Below are 19,331 nucleotides of genomic sequence, written 5' to 3' on the forward strand. Positions count from 1 at the left end.
CAAGGCAGGTACTCTACCCATTGCATCAAAAGACCTCTATTCCTGATGCTTTCTACTTAATAAGAAAAGTGTAATTAATTCTTCTTATATATAGAGTTATTTGCCTCTGTAACTACAAGAAAATCATGGAAATAAGTTTGCAGTGTGCAATAATTGACACAAAATATTGAAGTAAAATATTGCAAGTTGTATAAATATTATGATATTATTGTCTTGATGAGAGGAGAACTTAAATTTGTCCAGAAACATGACTTGTTTTAAACGCTTAGAAACATAGAACAGTTTATAAAAGTGATTTGAATACTAATATTAGCTCTAGGTACAGCACAGAAAGGAAATGGATGATTGATACTTAATGATCAGAACCATTTGTAGCACTGAGATTGTTGCCATCTTATGCTAAGACCTTAAATCTCTGTCATTCTTTCTAAGTAAGCCATTGTTCTTGCTGCCAATTCAGCGGTATCAGGAATTCATCAGAGCGATTCAGTTTCAAGTTTCCAATTACTGCATAAGAGTTTGTGCTACGAGCATTTTCCAGGATGCACAGAGCCACCACTGGGATGACTCCAAATCTTTTTATGAGGTGGGAGAATTAATTCAGTAGCTCTTTGTTTCTTACCTATTTTGACTACTGTGCTCTAATTGTATTTTGACTATCTGCTGAATAAGAAAATAATCAATGCTGCTTATAGATAGGTGTGTTATTTACAGCACTGCTGTGCAAAATGGTACATGATAACTTAATCCATGTTTAATGTAGCTCTAAGTAATAATGGCTGTATTTTTTTCTGGGAGAAAATTTTAGCAGATTTGTTACCTTTTGTGTTTGAAATATCACTATCAAATGAAAACTTAATTTTGCACTTCTCTAATTCAAATATATAAATATAAATAAGTCTAGCTTTCCACTTGCAGTACAGTTTACATTAGCGTGACTGTTGCTGGAGCTTAGAATATTTAAGTGGAAATATGTTCTTTTCACCCAATTGTGTATGCTAAAGTCATTACTATACAGGTGCAGATTTGGACATGATTGAAGTGAATTAAGTGGGAATGAAATTTAAAGGGATGGGACCAGTAGTAAAACTGAAGAAGTTATGTCTTGATTTCACTTTGAAAAGGTTCCTTTAATTCAGCCATAAGGAGTTTAAAAAATTCTAGCTGCAGCTAGAATTTTGTCCAAAGCTTAACTGTATACAAATGTTGCAGTTTTCATCAATTGTCTGAAATTGTATTTTATATCAATTTCATATTTCGGTTCCAACTTTTAATGTCTTTTTTTCTTCACTAGTCTTGATGTGAAGGTGAATTTTTGGTTACAATATATGCTTATAACAAAAATAGTTCTTTGTAACTCCTGGCAAGGGAAACAATATAAGTTTACAATCTAAATGCTTCTCTTTTGTAGATAACCTTTATATATCCAGTGTCTATTGTGTTAAACTTCTTACCATGCTGGGTGCTGTGCTTCTCTGACAGTTTCCCTCAGAAGTTTCAGATGGACTCTCAATTTAACTGGCTATAATTCCTTAAATATCTCTGGGACTACAGAATAACTGTCTACCATAAATTAAATGACTGTCTTCCATAGAACTGAACAAATCTTGCAGTCCACAGCTTGACTTTTCCTTCAAGTATTTGAAAAGTCTAGCTGATGAAAGGTGGAAAAGGCAAGTACGTAAATAGTTCAAAGCAAAGTAGTTTTACAACAGAATGACAATAATTTCAAAAGCCTGTAGAAAGCCTCAGAAAACATCTCAACTGAATATCAGCCTTTACCATCACAAACAGCTGGGATCTAAGAAGAAAAAGCAAAGAAAGATAAAGTAACTGAAGATGCAAGTATGGGTCTTCAAGCAATTGATAAAGTAGCCCAGCACCTAACCTTCCCTGTTTAACGGCTGTTAAGGTGACAACACATGAAGGAGACATGAATGTCATATAAGCAGTATTAACATCTAAGATCCTGCATGCAAGAATAACTGAAACTGGTGTGCCAAAATAAGTTTTCAAACGAGTATCTGCCTATTTGAGGCTTTCGCCGCCACTGGTCTCATCCACTAGAAACTCTGCTGAAGTGCTAAGTTCGTGGTGTTCCAGTGATGTGAGACTTCTGCCTATTTCTCACACCTGAGTGCCCAATCATAGCTCTGCAAAGTAAAGCAAGGGGATAGATAATCTAGACTGCAGTCCACCAAGCCACATTGCACAAATGTTTTCCTTTTCGTTTGTTACTACCACTCATAGAAATAACATCAGTTTGAAGTTGGACATTTTTCTAGCACCAACATTTTCCTGGATCCAGAAAGCCACAATTCACAATCCTGAAGTTTAATCCTCAGCAACATGGTTTTCTATGTGCACAACAAACTAACAAAATACATAAGTCTGAAAATTATCCAGTGCAACATTATCATGTAAACCCATTACTCATTTAAGTGGTAATATTACTGAGTAATTTCCAAAGTATACTTACTACATGGACTACATCATCATTTTTATGAGTATTTATTTACAGATGTACACATTACAAACAAGCACCTCCTAACCCCACCACTAGAGGACTGTTACTATTTGCGGAAGTACGTGCAGTTAACGTCCACCACCTGCATATGTTTAAATAGAATTAATATACAAGTAACAGCAGCGCCCTCTATACTACACCTTTCGTTCAGTTTTGTGTCACTCTCAGCTAATGAACATAAGACAATTGTGCCTTAAAAAGGAACATGCTTAAACTTCCATAATTTTTAGTTCAGTTCTAAAAACAAAGCTGTGACCACGAAACTTGGCTCTATAGAACCCGATTTTTGGTGGTAGGTGTGTCATTTTGCCTCCAAATTAGCATTCATGGTACATGCACACACTTCTAGTGGTAGATTGTGGGCACATTAGCAAAAACGTCCACATGCAGAGCAGATAGATTGTGACATCAATCAGATATAACAGATTTGACTCTAGTGCTGCCATTTTGGAGCTCAGCTCTCCAACTGAAGCCATCTCTTAATCATGCATGGCACAACATGTGTTTAGTAGCTGGAAAGACCTAACCTCCCCTCCCCACCAATCAGTGCTATTTAAAGCAATCATTAACTGCTTGTAGGTTAGTTGCTGATTGATTAGACTGGCTATTGCTATGATTGTACAAATGTTTGGTACTTTCTAGAGTTTTTTAAAGTTGCTCATGTCTGCAGTGAGTATTGTGACAGATGCTGAAGGACTTGGTCTTGCGGATCCACAAGCCCTATTGAAAGCTGAGCTTGCCTGGGAGCAGTCTGATCTTGTAAGACAAAAGTCAGAGCTCCATTGTACCACCCAAACATTGTGTGGCTTCTGCTTATGCTGCAATGGACACTGAGACATGGGCCATCAGATGCTGCATTGTGGTTGGGTCCACAAGTGTGCTAATGGAGTTTCTCAGTGCTTCCATTGCTAGAAAAGATGGTTTTAAACCTCTACACAAAGCCATGGGCAAAGTTGGTGCTGGAAGTGTTCCATGCTCCTTGACATTGCCAGCAGGCTTTCTGGCAGGCCTGCCAATTCACTAAGCAGTTCATTGTGCATATCCATCAGCCTTCTTCTGTAGCCAGCCCCATCGACGTACTCGTGTGAGCCTTCTGCAGAGGCATTTGTGTGCGACCTCACCCTTCGGGGCATTGGCGCATGTGTTGCCCATGCCCGCTACCCTGGCCGAAGCCCTCTAGTGTCTTGTATCTCATTAGGTACATATCCTGCCTCTAAGATATCCTCTAAATTATGTGCAGTGTCAGTATCTCATGGTTACTGCAAGTATAAGATCAGTTACTGGTGTTCTTCATCACTTTCTACTTGCTGTTCCACCATTCTGCTGTTGCTGTTCCACCATTGTCTGGCCAGGTTACAATTCTTGGATGTCTGAAAAGAGAAAGACACAAAGTTAGGCTTGTGGTGTGAGGAGGGGAGAAACTAAGAGGTGATTTTTGATTGATAATTGGTTTATTGGCAAATCAACATGGCGGCAGGTGCCGGACTGTGGTGACAATACGAATAAAGCAAGTAAGTAATAATTCATAACATAGACAATCATTAAAATAAAAATAAAGTATAAAATGGGAAAAGGAATGCACTATTATTGTAATTTCAGCATACAAGTAATTACATTGCAAAGTGCAGGTCTCCTTAATTTGCAGAATAGAAAGGAAATGTCTGCTACACTCTGCATTTTGTATTAAAGCCCTTAAATCATATGTTGTCAAGTTAAGTTCATGCAATTCTTAATCATTAGAAGGCATATGGGATAATTGCCTTTATTAGCCGAGGCATAGAATATAAGAGCAGGGAGGTTATGCAGGACAAAAACAAAAATACCTGGAAAAACTCAGCAGGTCTGACAGCATCTGTGGAGAGGAATGTTTTTCCTTAGTTCCACTGAAGAGTCATACGGACTGGAAACATTAACTGTGTTCCTCTCCGCAGATGCTGTCAGACCTGCTGAGTTTTTCCAGGTATTTTTGTTTTTGTTTTGGATTTCCAGCATTCGCAGCTTTTTGCTTTTATCTTAGAGGTTATGCTGGAACTGTATAAAACGCTGGTTAAGCCACAGCTACAGTATTGCGTGCAGTTCTGAAATCCACATTATAGGAAGGATGTGATTGCATTAGAGAGAGTGCAGAGGAGATTTGCTAGGATGTTGCCTGGGCTGGACAGTTTTATTTATGAGGAGAGATTGGACGGACTGGGGTTATTTTCCCTGGAGAGGAGATTGAGGGGGGGATATGATTGAGGTGTATAAAATTATGAGGGGCATAGATAGGGTAGACAGGAAGGAACTTTTCCCCTTGGTGGAGGGATCAATAACCGGGTGTATAGATTTAAGATAAGGAACAAGAGGTTTAGAGGGGATGTGAGGAAGAATTTTTTCACCCAGAGGGTGGTGGGAATCTGGAACTTACTGTCTGAAAGGGTGGTAGAGGCTGATACCCTCATAACATTTAAGAAATATTTGTGCACTTGCGATGCCATGGCATACATGGCTATGGGCCTAGTGCTGGAAAATGGGATTAGAATTGTTAGGTACTTGTTTGACTGGCACAGACTCGATGGGCTGAAGGGCCTTTTTCTGTGTTGCAGACCTCTATGACTCTATTTACACACCCTCCTTTTACCTATACATACACAGATTTATACAATACATTTGTAGATAGACTTTTATAAAGTAGGGGATTGGGCTGTCTCGCAGTCTATTTGTTCTACATGTTAGTCATGGAATGATGTCTTTTCTCTTTAACTTTATTGCACATTTACTTTTGTGGGGTTGTGACAAGATGTAATGGCAATAGGAGGTAGAATTCAAGAGTTTTCTCACCAGGCTCAGCTAACTTTTTTCGCTCTTCAGCGAGGGAACACATATTGAATTGTTTGACTGTGCCAGAGTAGTTTTGTCATGTATTATCTAGGATCAATTTCAGTGCTCGTTTCTGAATGCTTTCAACCTGTTCACATGCATTCTGAGACCATCCTCAGCTTATAAATCAGTTGAGATGAGGGAGAAGTGGGATGTGAAAAGGTGCCATCATCTTTTATTGTTTCATCCCTGTTTCTGGCCACAGTTTCAACAATGGCTACTCTATTGATGGTGAGCACTGTCTCCTCCATGGGGAGAAGAACATGCAGATGTGCCCATTCCCCCGTCAGTTAGCACCTGATCCACCAGTTGGTCATCACCTTGTCTTGCAGGAGAGGGAAGTGTATCAGTGATTGTGTGCAATATATTTGGATGCTGTGACTGTCATGGTTGAATAGTTGACAGATGCACAAGCTGTAACATGTGGGTGTGAGGCTTTCAGCAGTGCTAAATGTGTGCGGGTGAGTTAAACCATGACTATTAGGTATGACTTGTGAATGATAGAGGCTGTTGGTAGGTTAGTGACAGATGTGTGATGTGTTGAGCAGTGTGTGAGCCCAATGGCACAGTTGGTGATGCATTTATTGATCACTCTTGTGAGGCAATTGAAGTTTTTGCAGTACTGCATTCAGACCCTAGGGGCTTGACTCCTGACATTGACTTCATGGCTATCTGGTCTCACTGTCTTCTGAGAGTTTGTCTGGGGGGCTTCCTGGCCTCCTGCCAATAGAGCTGGTCTCTCCTCTTCTACTCCTTGACTACTGTCTCCAGTGCAGCATTTGAAAATCTTCGATTTCGCTCTCTCCCATGTTGTGCTTTTTTTCTGTCTTTCCCAGGTTGGAATCTGTTGAGAATGACTGCCAGCACCTGCTCCAGTCACGGTGCACTACCCTATGGTGACTGGCTTTAAATAGTGCAGGCTAGCTTTAACTGGTAGTGACCTCCCACAATTTTGAACCCCTGCTGTGGTGCAGAGCCATTCAACCGTGCTTTTAGAGCTGGCATAATGCTGCGATCATGTTAAATAATTAACAAACAGTACAGAGTTGATAAACTGCCTGCATTGGAAGCAACGGTCGAGGATTAATCCTGCATCACGATCCCAGCGGTTGTTTTTGGGTGCGACTGAATTTAGCACCCACCCTCTCCCTACTTTTTAGCTATTGTCCTGGAAATTTATGTAACATTAAAGGAGCTAAGATGCTAAGTCATTTTGGGCAGAATTTTTGCTAACCTGATGCCCAGGGAACGGTTAAGCCAGAAAGTCATGGGAAATCACAATTCAAGATTCCACCACACAGTGCGGAGGAAAGAGGTTTAATGATGGAGGGGGAGGAGAGGGCATTGATCCGAGGAGGAGGGGAGCGTATGGTCAATCCAAAGTCTGTCGATCCTTGAAGGATATCAGGTGGGAAAGTTGGAGGCCTGATGGTGGGGAATTCAGAGGTTGGGAAAGTGGAATTAGAGGCCTCACTGTGTGTGAGAGAGGTGGATTTGTGGATCAAAGTCTTGGTAGGGATGGGAGACTGTTCAGAGGCTTGGTATTGGGATCAGAGGCCTTGGTAGGGGAAGGTCATTGACATGGATGGATGTGCTTCACAGGCAGGCACCTGGACCCGTCTGTATACTGTTTCTTTCTCTCAGTCCTCTGGTCCAGAAACTACCCACGGTTTCAGTTATTTCATTTTCACATTGAATCATTTACAGATTTATTAAAAATAAACTAATAGCTTAATCTCTATTGTTCACTGATTCATTTCACAGGGAGAGAGATGCTCTTTTTCCATTCAAATGTGGCATTACTATTGCGGTGCGCTTCGTTATGATCTTTGGACTGTGCTGCCCTCTAGATTAGCCCAGGAACTTCTAGCTGAGGTGTTGAGTGAATCCTTAACCATTCTGGCCTGCAGATACTCTCAGTCTTGTCCTACGTATAACAGAACTTCACAGATAAGGTAGGCTTAATTAAGTATTATGAAAAATAAGTTTGTATGAAATAACTTTGAAATACATTATCCATTTTTATAAAAAAACATTAGAATGTGTGCAGGGTTGGAAAAGATTATTTCAGTTAATCTGGTCTATCCCAAACTTAAAAATATACTAGCCTGTACTCAATCTCTTAGATTTATCAATTGCTTTATTCAGTAAAAATTTATTTAGCATTATACTGAATTTGTCAGTACTGTCTCATCTCTCCATATATAAGATGCAGACATCTGAGTTATAAGTTTAGTGCCTTCCTCTGTGCCTTCTCCAGAACCAGGATGTCATTAGTATAGTGAATAAAATTGTACATGAAGCAACGGATGGGAATTAAGCATTTATTCTGTGCAATTTCATTATTACTTATGTTCTTTCCCTGAGGCTTTACACCATTTTATGCCTTCTTTGCTGCTGTTATTGATGTGATCATTGAGTTATCTACCAGTAGTACCCTTTGATCCCTCAGCTGTATTGTATCCTGGAGCCTACACAATTCTCCCATTTTTTATCCCATTTCCTCAGTTTCAACACCAAAATAAGCTATTACGACCAACTCCCATTTCATCCAGGTACCTCTACATTTGATCTCTTTGCTCCCGTTACTTCCAGCCACAACCCATTCCCCTATTTCATATTATGAACAAGCTTTGTTTTTCATTTTCATGACTTCCTCTTCAGACTGCCCTCTGACGTTTAGCCAATTACAAATCTTAGTTCCGGGCTCGAGGAACTATATGGTCTACCCCTTCTCTAACTTGTAATATTCTTACATTCTTAATTGCTCCACCTCTCCGCTTTGTTCATTCTCTCATCTCCTTTCAGACTGTCTTCAGAACCCAGCATTTCAATCAATTTCTGCTCAATGCTAGGACATGTGCTGAAAGATGGAAATAGATTACTCGAGTGGAAAATCAGCACTGAGATAGTGTAGATGCAGCATGTGTAAGATGCCCAAGTTGGAACAGATGGATGTCATGGGCTGTCCAATGAGATTGATTTCATAAACCAATTAATCTGGGTGGTGTCCCCATCCATTCCACTGAAATTAGCTAATTTTCTTTATCTTTGACTTTACCTGCTTTCATTGTGAGGGTAATTATGTTATTTCCCAAGTATTTCCATCTTCAGACCACTTATTTGTTACCAACAATCAGATCTAATACCCCATCTTTCCTTGCTGAAGATGTAATGTTCTCATTAATGAAGCAGTCCTGTGCACATTTTAGAAATCCCTCTCTTTTTGACCAATGATTTTTGCTTGTCCAAATCTAATTTCAGATAGTTGAAGTTCCCATTATTGCAATTCTGTTGCTATTCCATACCTTGCTGAATTGAACACAAATTGCATCCTTGTTTTTCAAAATATTAATTCTGGGGAAGTGGTTATTGTTGGCAAGGCCTTGTTGCCCATGAAAAGGTGATGGTGGACCTTTCTCTTTTACCACTGCAGCCTGTTTTCTAGAAGTTGCCCCCAGGATGCTATTAGTAGAGATTTCCACAATTTTGATCCAACAAAGATGAAAGAACAGTAATATATGTCAATTCAGCACGGTGTTCACATGCATCTGATACCCTTATTTTTCCAAGTGACAGAGATGTCTGGATTTTCAGCTGACGACAAAGCTCTGGCAAGTTACAGCAAATCACTCTATGGATAGTATACATTACCATGGTATATCAGTGGTAAAGGGAGTGGATGTTTAGTGGTTGAAAAGTTGATCAAATGGGCTGCTTTGTCCTGGATGGTGTGAAGCTTCTAGAGTGTTATTACAGCTACACCCACCGAAGTGAATAGAGAGTATTTTATCACACTCCTAATGTGTCCCCTAGACGGTGTAGAGGAAGTCAGGAGGTAAGCCACTCACAACAAAATGCCCTGTCTCTGACCTGTCCTAGCAGCTAAGGCATTTACGTGGCTGGTCGTTTTGAATTTCTGGTCAATGATAACCCCCTGAAGATATTGATGGCAAGGGGCTTGGAGATAGCAATGCCATGGAGAAGTGGTTACACTCTGTTGTCAGAGGTAATCATTGCCTGGTACTTGTGTGCACAAACCTTTATGCCAGTTATCAGTCCTGGATGTTGCACAGGTCTTGCTGCATGCTGAAATGATTGGCTTCCAACAAACATTGCCAGGTTTGACTTCAGCCACCACATATTTTTTCTCCTAATCTCAACTGATTTAGTTTCAATCAGGCTCTTTAGTGCCACACTTCATTGAATGCTGCCTTAATGTCAAGGGACAGACATTCTAACCGCACCTCTTGAATTTTGGTTTTGTGCCCATATTTGGATCAAGGATGTATTAAGGTTTTGAGCAACTCTGATGAGGCCCAAACCAAGCATCGGTGAGGAGGTTATTGGTGCGTTTCTTTTCCACCGTTTGGTGGATTATTATGTGCTTCCAATATGCTAGGGAATCTTTTAATATTTTTTAGCTCAGACTCTGTCAGAACATCAGTATCAATAAAAGCTTTCTTGGTTAAAATCGTATCTTTAATTAATAATTCTTAAGTGTATCACTGTCTGTATTCTACCTGTTAGCTATCATCCTTCATCTGTTCCATACCTCTGTATCCTTTCTAAATCAACTTTAGTTTTCTTCTTTTTTTGATCCGCTCTGTTTGGTCTCACTTTTACTATTTGAAACCCTCTCCAATGGCCATGTTTACATTTTCTGCAAGGACATTGCACAGTTTGATTTAGTGGAAGCAATGCTTGGTTTTCTCTTCTACACCAGAATTCTTCCCAAAACCCCCAGAATCTGAAAGCTTCCTTTTTACATTACTCTAACATACCTGATCTGTTTCTTTTGTTTCTTTTTAGAATGGCAAGTTGTAATAACTGGCTTACCTCAGGAATCTGTTTTTGGACTTCTCTGTATACATAAATGATTTAAACATATCATTAGATAATAAAGCTTGTTAATAATGCCAAATTATAGGACATGGTAAATTGTTAGGAAGAATACAGAAGAGTTAAGAAGGTTTGAGAAGTGAACAGATATGTGCTAATGCATTTCATTGTATGTAAATGTGAGGACTTGCATTTATAAAATGCTTTGCATGACCACTGGATGTCTAAAAACGTTTCACTGGTGTAATGTAGGAAATGGGGCAGCTAACTTATGTATAGTGAGCTCACTTAGAGAGCAATTTTTTAATGAGAGAATCTGATTTTTTTTATGTTGATAAATGTTGAGGGATGAATATTGGCCAGGACACCAGGCTTAACTCCCTTGCTCTTCTTTGACAGAGGGCCTTAGGGCCTTTTACATCCATCCAAGCAGGCAGATGGGTCCTCTGTTTAACGTCCAATCCTACAAATAATACAGACAGTGAAAAGTTTAATATTTGTACACTTTTTTTATTTGGTGTTATCAAATGTTTAAATACTGAATTGTAGCTGAAGCACTCATTCCTTTTTGCCTAACAGTATATATGAATGCATCAAAAGCTGATTAGATGATTTTTTTTTAAGAAAGCAATATTTTAACTTTTTTTTTGAAGGTAGCAAATTCTCGATGTGATAATGTATTAAATAGATGTTGAGATATTTTAACATGCTATCAATTTAGTATGTGTGCATTCATCAACAGAATTGACATCACTGCCATACTTGTGTGCACCGAAAATCTTTTATGGTCAGTTTGCCGTTCAGCTCAAGAATTACTTCAGCCTTCAGAGGATCTGTCTCGCTGGATCTTCATTATTCATAACCATTGCAATGCACTTCTTAGTGCTCTTGCTATCTTAACATCACCTCTAGACAAACTATATGAGTAAGTGTATTAAAATACATTTATTAGTAAATGCAAAAATTGTCAATTAAATGAAAAACTGACTATTCCATATAAAGTACATTATGGATTAACTGTGTGACCTGTGGAATTTCTAATGAGTATTCAGAACTTGGGAGTGCAATTGTGATGTTCAGAGTGGTCATAGTCAGAGATAGTGAGCAGAGCACAGCTTGGGTGAAGTGTAATTCAGAATTTAGGATTTGAATCACTGGATATCAAGAAAATTAGGGCCAGGATTTAGCCCCCCCCCCCCCCCCCCCCCCCCCCCCCCCCCCAACCCCGCCAGCAGATGCAGTGAGCCATTTAAACCTCCATTCAGTTCTATGGGACCATAATATCCCACCAGGCGGGAGGGGCTGTAAAATCCTGGCCAGGGAGTTAGCCTGCTTAAAATCATCCAGAGTGCAACATCCTGTGGTATTGTGGCAATAGTTGTGCTGAGAGAATTTTTCCCTCAGATATCATTTCCAATTAGGACCTTGTATGTGGAAGGAAAATAATGATTTTCTAAATAGAATTGAAATATTTGTTGAAACTCTAGAACCTTTCATGATTGAGAAAAACTGTCCATTCACAGACTGTACAATGATTTCTTGTTTTTAAGCTCAATCATATCTGTCCAGTATTATATTAGACTGAGGAGAAAATGGCTGGTCCTGTCTGCTACACGTTAGTGACATATAAATTTTGAGAGATGTAGATTATCAGTGTAACATGCGCAGAGGGATGTTGGTAAATTCTTGGTTGAGCCTTTTAATTCGGGAAAGCGTGGATAAATGACAGAAACTGCAGAATTCAGCAGAACTGAAGCCCTACATTTCATAGTGACAGAAGACCTATGCAGAAGAAACTTATTGAAGCTGTTTCTACTATACAGTGACAGGTCATTTGGATAATTTTAGTGGGTTATGTTCAGAATTAATTATTTTCCTGTATTATTTATACGCTATATATTTCACTGGACTAGAACTGCATTAGGTGGTGACTGAAAATTGTTTTGAAAAGTAAATTGCATTGTATTACAGGTTAATTGTATGGCAGCTGCTGCTACCAAATTAATAGAATTCTGACATCTGCAGCCTCCTGGAACAGTGGAGCAGGTGGGCAGTGGCTCATAAGGTGCCTGTCACTGGTGGGCCACCGCCCTCCTCAGGCCTCTACCTTTAGCTGCAAGGAGAGAAAGCAGACAGGTGTGAGTGTTTGTAATGGCTTGTTTGGAGAGGAGGGAAGAACAGCATTTGTGGAGGGTGAATGTTGTGGGTAATGTGAGAGGGTAATAGGATGAGAGTGTGTGTGAATATTGGCTGCTTGGGGATGTGGGAGGATGGCAGTGTGAGGTGCTTGCAGGGAGAGGAATAAGTGCAGCATTTAATTTAATTTATTCACTGGCAGGGGTATTGAATATAAAAGCTGGGAAGTCATGCTGCAGCTCATTAGAACCTTGGTTAGGCCACACTTGGAATATTACATGCAATTCTGGTCGCCACATTACCAGAAGGATACGGAGGCATTGGAGAGGGTGCAGAGGAGGTTTACCAGGATGCTGCCTGGTCTGGAAGTTATTAGCCAAGAGGAGAGGTTGGAGAAATTCGGATTATTCTCATTAGAGCGATGGAGATTGAGGGGCGACTTGATAGAAGTTTACAAAATTATGAGTGGCATGGACAGAGTAGATAGTCAGAAGCTTTTTCCCAGGGTGGAAGAATCAATTACTAGGGGACATAGATTTAAGGTGAGAGAAGAAAACTGTAAAGGTGATGTGCGGGGCAAGTTTTTTTACGCAGAGGGTAGTGAGTGTCTGGAATTCGCTGCTAGAGGAGGTTGTGGAAGCAGGTACGATAGTGGTGTTTAAGAGGCAACTTGACAAATACATGAGTAGGATGGGAATAGAGGGATATGGACCCCGGAAGTGCAAAATGTTTTAGTTGACGGGCAATATGATTGGTGCAGGCTTGGAGGGCCGAAGGGCCTGTTCCTGTGCTGTATTTTTCTTTGTTCTTCGTTCAAGGGTATGGTCCTGAGGAGAGCTGTGCTGCAGAATGTTGTGAAAGCAAGAGAATGAAGCTTAGCACCGGAAGGTGTTATGCCATTCACCTATAGTGCCCCCTGATGTCCTATAGAATCATAGAATATTTAAAGCACAGATGAGGCCTTTTGGCCCATTGCATCCATGATGGCTTACTGCAAGAGCAACTCAGCTAGTTCCAAGTCCTTGCCATTTCCCATAGCCCTGCAAATTTTTTCTTTTTGGATATGTCACGAACATGTTATAGGCGTTTCCTTAAAGTGGTCCTTGAGCTAAGAATTTGTGTGTGTTTATGTAGTCCCTTCTAATTTATGAGTGATTCAATTAAAAATAATCCAGCAGACATCTTTCAGTCTTAAATAAGGTAAAGGTTAGTTGATTACAAAAACCACTGCTGTAAGTTACTTAGGTAAAAGTGATAAATTTATTAACTAAAATATAGATACAAAGATTAAAAGTGGATAAAGATAAGAGGATACTTAAAGATGGGAGTTCAAATCAGTTTTTGAGATATCATTGCAGGCCTGCTGCTTGAATTTCTTCTTCCCAAAGTGAAGAGGTTGAAACTTGAGGTTTGGTTTAATGGTTGCGATGGCTTCTGCAGTTGATTATTTGGAGGTTTGCCTTTTCAGGTGGACTCAACAGGGAAGGAGAGAAGATTTCCTATCCCTCAATAATTCTGCAGTTATGGGCACTTGCAAATTGCTTGAACTCTTTCAGCAGAACAGCGCTCGATCCCTTAATCCCTTCTTCTTTGTCATCCTTTGGCCAAGAACCCTGTCTGACGATGTTTCTCAGAGTTTGTCCCAAGGCTTTGCACTCAAAATACCATTCCAAACATGAAATGGCTGCTGTGTTAATTTTTATGAAGCATTGTTCCATCAAGCAAAGAAGTTAGTTATGTTGAGGCCCTTTGATGTCCCTTCCTGTTTCCTGTTCCGTTAGAAGTAAAAAGGTTTTATCACACCTTTTGGAATTCAGTGAAATCCCTGGAGGGATCTTTACATTTTTATTGACTCTTTGTAGTCAGTTCCAGAGATATATATCTGACGAGGTTTGAATAAACACTGGAGGGTACCATGCTGCCTGGCCATATTTTGAAAAAAGCTTTTACAGTCAATGTAAAGGTTTGAAAACAGAAATGTGCCTTTGAAACAGTTGTCCTTAAAATCTGTAACATCATAATTACATGTTTGTGACTGGGTGCTTGTCCAATTCCTTTTTGAAAACTGTAATTAAATCTGCCTCCACCACACTCTCAGGTAATGCATTTCAGATCCTAATCATTTGTTGCGTAAGAAATATTTTCCCCGTGTCAGCATTTGTTCTTTTGATAATCACCTTGAATAGAATTATTACAACTCAGAAGGAGGCCATTTGGTCCATTTTGCCTGCACTGGCTCCCTGAATGAGCAATTCACTTAGTGCCATTCTCCCCACATCCCTACACACCCTTCCTTTTCAGATTACAGTCGAAGTTCCTTTTGAATGCTTCAGTTGAACCTGCCTTCACCACATTTTAAATCTGTGTATTCCAGATCTTAACCACTTGCTGTGTGAAAAAGTTTTTTCTCATGTAGCTTTTGCTTCTTTTACCAATTGACCATAATATGATAGAATTTACCCTGCAATTTGAGAGGAAAAAGCTGGAATCAGATGTAATGGTATTACAGTTGAATAAAGGCAACTACAGAGGCATGAGGGAGGAGCTGGCCAGAATTGACTGGGAGATGAGCCTAGCAGGAAAGACAGTGGAACAACAATGGCAGGAGTTTCTGGGAGTAATTTAGGAGACACAGCAAAAATTCATCCCTAGGAAGAAGAAGCATGCTAAAGGGAGGTCGAGGCAACCATGGCTGACAAGGGAAGTCAGGGACAGCATAAAAGCTAAAGAGAAAGCATACAATGCCGTGAAGAGCAGTGGGAAACCAGGGGATTGGGAAGCCTACAAAGACCAACAGAGGACAACAAAAAAGGAAATAAGGAGGGAGAAGATTAAATATGAGAGTAAACTAGCCATTAAATAAAAGGAAATTGCAAGAGTTTTTTTAGATATTTAAAGGGTAAGAGAGAGGCAAAAGTGGACATGGGGCTGCTGGAAAATGACGCTGGAGGAATAGTAGTGGGGAACGAAGAAATGGCGGAGGAACTTAATAGGTACTTTGCGTCAGTCTTCACAGTGGTAGACACAAGTGACATCCCCAAAGTTCAAGAGAGTCGGGCGGGCAGAGGTGAGTATGGTGGCCATTACCAAGAAGAAGGTGCTAGGAAAACTGAAAGGTCTGAAGGTGGATAAATCACCTGGACCAGATGGATTACACCCCAGAGTTCTGAAGGAGATAGCTGAAGAGATAGTGGAAGCATTAGTGGTGATCTTTCAGGAATTGCTGGAGACAGGGAGGGTCCCAGAGGACTGTAAAATTGCTAGTGTAACCCCCCTGTTTAAGAAGGAAGTGAGGCAAAAGACGGGAAATTACAAGCCGATTAGCCTGACCTTGGTCGTTGGTAAGATTTTAGAGTCCATTATTAAGGATGAGATTTCAGAATACTTGGAAGTGCATGGTAAAATCGGGCAAAGTCAGCATGATTTCATCAAGGGGAGGTCATGCCTGACAAATCTGTTAGAATTCTTTGAGGAGGTAACGAGTAGGTTAGACAAAGGAGAGCCAATGGACGTTATCTGCTTGGACTTCCAGAAGGCCTTTGACAAAGTGCCGCATAGGAGGCTGCTCAGTAAATTAAGAGCCCATGGTGTTAGAGGCAAGTTACTAGCATGGATGGAAAATTGGCTGTCTGGCAGGAGGAAGAGAGTGGGGATAAGGGAGGTCCTTCACAGGATGGCGGCCAGTGACTAGTGGAGTTCCACAGGAGTCAGTGTTGGGACCACAACTTTTCACTTTATACATTAATGATCTAGATGAAGGAACTGAGGGCATCCTGGCTAAGTTTGCAGATGGTGCAAAGATAGGTGGAGGGACAGGTAGTATTGAGGAGGCAGGGAGGCTACAGAAGGATTTGGACAGGTTAGGAGAATGGGCAAAGAAGTGGCAATTAGAATATACCGTGGGGAAGTGTAAGGTCATGGTAGGAAGAATAGAGGCATAGACTATTTTCTAAATGGGGAGAGAATTCAGAAATCTGGAGTGCAAAGGGACTTGGGAGTCCTAGTCCAGGATTCTCTTACGGTTAACTTGCAGGTTGAGTCAGTAGTTAGGAAGGCAAATGCAATGTTGGCATTTATTTTAAGAGGACTACAATATAAAAGCAGAGATGTGCTGCTGAGGCTTTATAAAGCTCTGGTCAGACCACATTTAGAGTATTGTGAGCAATTTTGGGCCCCGTACCTCAGGAAGGATGTTTTGGCCCTGGAGAGGGTCCAGAGGAGGTTCACGAGAACGATCCCAGGAATGAAAGGCTTAACATATGAGGAACGTTTGGGGACCTTGGGTCTATACTCCATGGAGTTTGGAAGGATTGTGGGGGATTTGATTGAAATACAGAATACTGAAAGGCCTGGATAGAGTGGACGTGGGGAAGATGTTTCCATTAGTAGGAGAGACTAGGACCCGAGGGCACAGCCTCAGAGTAAAGGGAAAACCTTTTAGAACAGAGATGAGGAGAAACTTCTTTAGCCAGAGAGTGGTGAATCTATGGAATTCATTGCCACAGAAGGCTGTGGAGGCCAGGTCATTGAGTGTATTTAAGAGCGAGAAAGATAGGTTCTTGATTGGTAAGGGGATCAAAGGTTATGGGGAGAAGGTGGGAGAGTGGGGTTGAGAAATTTATCAGCCATGATTGAATGGCAGAGCAGACTTGTTGGGCCGAATGGCCTAATTTCTACTCCGATGTCTTATGGTCTTACTTTAAATCTGTGCCCTCTTATTCTCGATCCTTTCAGGAGTGGGAACAGTTTCTTCCTCTCTACTCTGTCCAGACCCGAGATAATTTTAAATATCTCCATCAAATCTCATCACAGCTTTCTCTTCTCCAAGGAAAATAGCCCCAGCTTCTCCAACCTACGTAACTGAAATTCCTCATCCCTGGAATGATTTTCGAGAATCTTTTCTGCACTCGCTCCAGTGCCTTCACACCCTTTCTGAAACAGCACCCAGAACTGGATGCAATGCTCTAAAGTAGTGTCTTACATAAGTTCATAACCTCCTTGCTCTTGCACTCTATTCTCATATTAATAAAGTCGAGGATACTGTATACCAGGGGTGTCCAACCGGTGTCCCACAACTGGATTGTGGCCTCCAAAGCCAGTTTTCAAAATGACAGTTAAGTAGAATGGAAGATTCTACAAGGATCTGCTCCTCCAGTAACAGACCATTTCTCTCCCATGTTTGCTGCTGATAGGCTTACCGGTGGGAGAGAAATAGCCTGTGTTTGGAGGAGCAGCAAATGCCAATGGTGGTGAGTCTGCTTGGGAGAAAGAAGTTTTTCTTCAAAGGGAGGGTGGGGAGGTGGCAAGAGTGGCAAGGGGCCACAGTGCCTTGGTCTGGGGGTGGGGAACAGAGTGCCGGGGCCTGGGAGCAGGGAACAGAGTGCTGGGGCCCGGTGAGGGTGGGACCAGAATGCCTGGACCTGGAGGCAGACCATAGTGCCGGGTATTGGGGGGTTGGTCGAGGGTGCTGGAGCTCTGTGGGGGAGGGGAGGAGGGGGCTGACAAGAGGATTTTTTAATTCATTCATGTGATGTGGGCATTGCTGGCTAGGACAGTATTTATTGGCCATCCATGATTGCCCTTGAGAAGGTGGTGGTGAGCTGTCCTCTTAAACTGCTGCAGTCCACGTGGTATAGGCACACCCACACTACTTTTAGGGAGGGAATTCCAGGATTTTGACCCAGTGACAGTGAAGGAACGGCGATATTTTTCCAAATCAGGGTGGTGCATGGCTTGGAGGGGAATTTGCAGGTGGTGGTGTTCCCACACACCTGTTGCCCTTGTCCTTCTACTTGGCCACAGCCTTGGATTTGGAAAATGCTGTCTAAGGAGCCTTGGTGAATTCCTGCAGTGCATCTTATTGATAGTACACACTGCTGACACTATGCATCGGTGGTGGAGGGAATGAATGGTTGTGGATGGGGTGCCAGTCAAGCGGGCTGCTTTGTCCTGGATGGTGTCAAACTTCTGGAGTTTTGTTGGAGCTGCACTCATCCAGGCAAGTGGAGAGTATTGCATCACACTCCTGACTTATGCCTTGTAGACGGTGGACAGGCTTTGAGAAATTAGTAGGTGAGTTACTCACTGCAGGACTCCTAGCCTCTGACCTGCTCTTGTAGCCACAGTATTTATATGGCTAGTCCAGTTCAGTTTCTGGTCAATGTTAACCCCCAGGATGTTGATAGTGGGGGATTCAGTGATGGTAATGCCATTGAACATCAAGGGGCAATGGTTAGTTTCTCTCTTGTTGGAGATGGTCATTGCCTGGCACTTGTGTGGAAACAAGGTCACAAGTCAGTAAAGCCACAGTTGAAAAGGAAACAGGACAAATCCTTTCAGCTAACCTGCAGAACTAAGAATGTCCAAACCAGCTACTCAACTGCCCAAAATCATCTCTACCAGAATCATACAACTTAATGGCCGCGACATTTCATCATCTATTCCTCACAGACCAGCCAAAGACTGATTCACATACCTTTTTAACTTTTATTTCTGGACTCACTTCTCATTTCTAATCTGCGTGTATGTGTGTTGCATTTTTATATTTTTGCTCGCGTTTTAGTAACTGATAAACTCACTCTTCATTTAACTCAAGAAAGCCTGGTTGAATTAGCTCCTTTTAAAACTTAAATATATTTGGGCTGGGAAAAGGTGTCCACGAGGGAAAGGATCCTTTTTAAATTAACCTTGTTGTGACCAGCAGAGGGGATTGAATAAGGAAAGGGAACCTTTTAATTCCTTCTCAACCGGGAGCATAACAATTTGGGGTATCTCGTCTGGGATCATGACAAATTCGGGGAACCTTGCCCGGGGACCGGTCATAACAGTTGGCACTGCTAACCCAAGCCAGAGTGGTGACACTGATGGGCCTCCTGTGGCTAGAGCGGGGGTAGAGGACATTGCGACCAGCTCCAATGGTGTCCAGAATGTATGCCAAAGATGCGTCACTGAATCGGGGGTTGCAGTC

The 19,331-nt window shown here is 41.3% G+C and overlaps 1 protein-coding gene across 2 annotated transcripts in view; it reads left to right on the plus strand.

The window, feature by feature from the left end:
* kiaa0825 (KIAA0825 ortholog) overlaps window positions 1-19,331 on the plus strand; it is a 608,024-nt gene that overhangs the window by 184,207 nt on the left and 404,486 nt on the right. For both annotated transcript variants that reach the window (XM_041185961.1, XM_041185962.1), the window contains 3 exons: window positions 433-586; window positions 7,151-7,341; window positions 10,971-11,153. In XM_041185961.1, the coding sequence (XP_041041895.1) occupies window positions 433-586; window positions 7,151-7,341; window positions 10,971-11,153 (528 nt within the window). The remainder of the gene's footprint in view (window positions 1-432; window positions 587-7,150; window positions 7,342-10,970; window positions 11,154-19,331) is intronic.

The sequence above is a fragment of the Carcharodon carcharias genome, chromosome 4, assembly GCF_017639515.1.
Source record: "Carcharodon carcharias isolate sCarCar2 chromosome 4, sCarCar2.pri, whole genome shotgun sequence".
Taxonomy (NCBI): Eukaryota; Metazoa; Chordata; class Chondrichthyes; order Lamniformes; family Lamnidae; genus Carcharodon; species Carcharodon carcharias.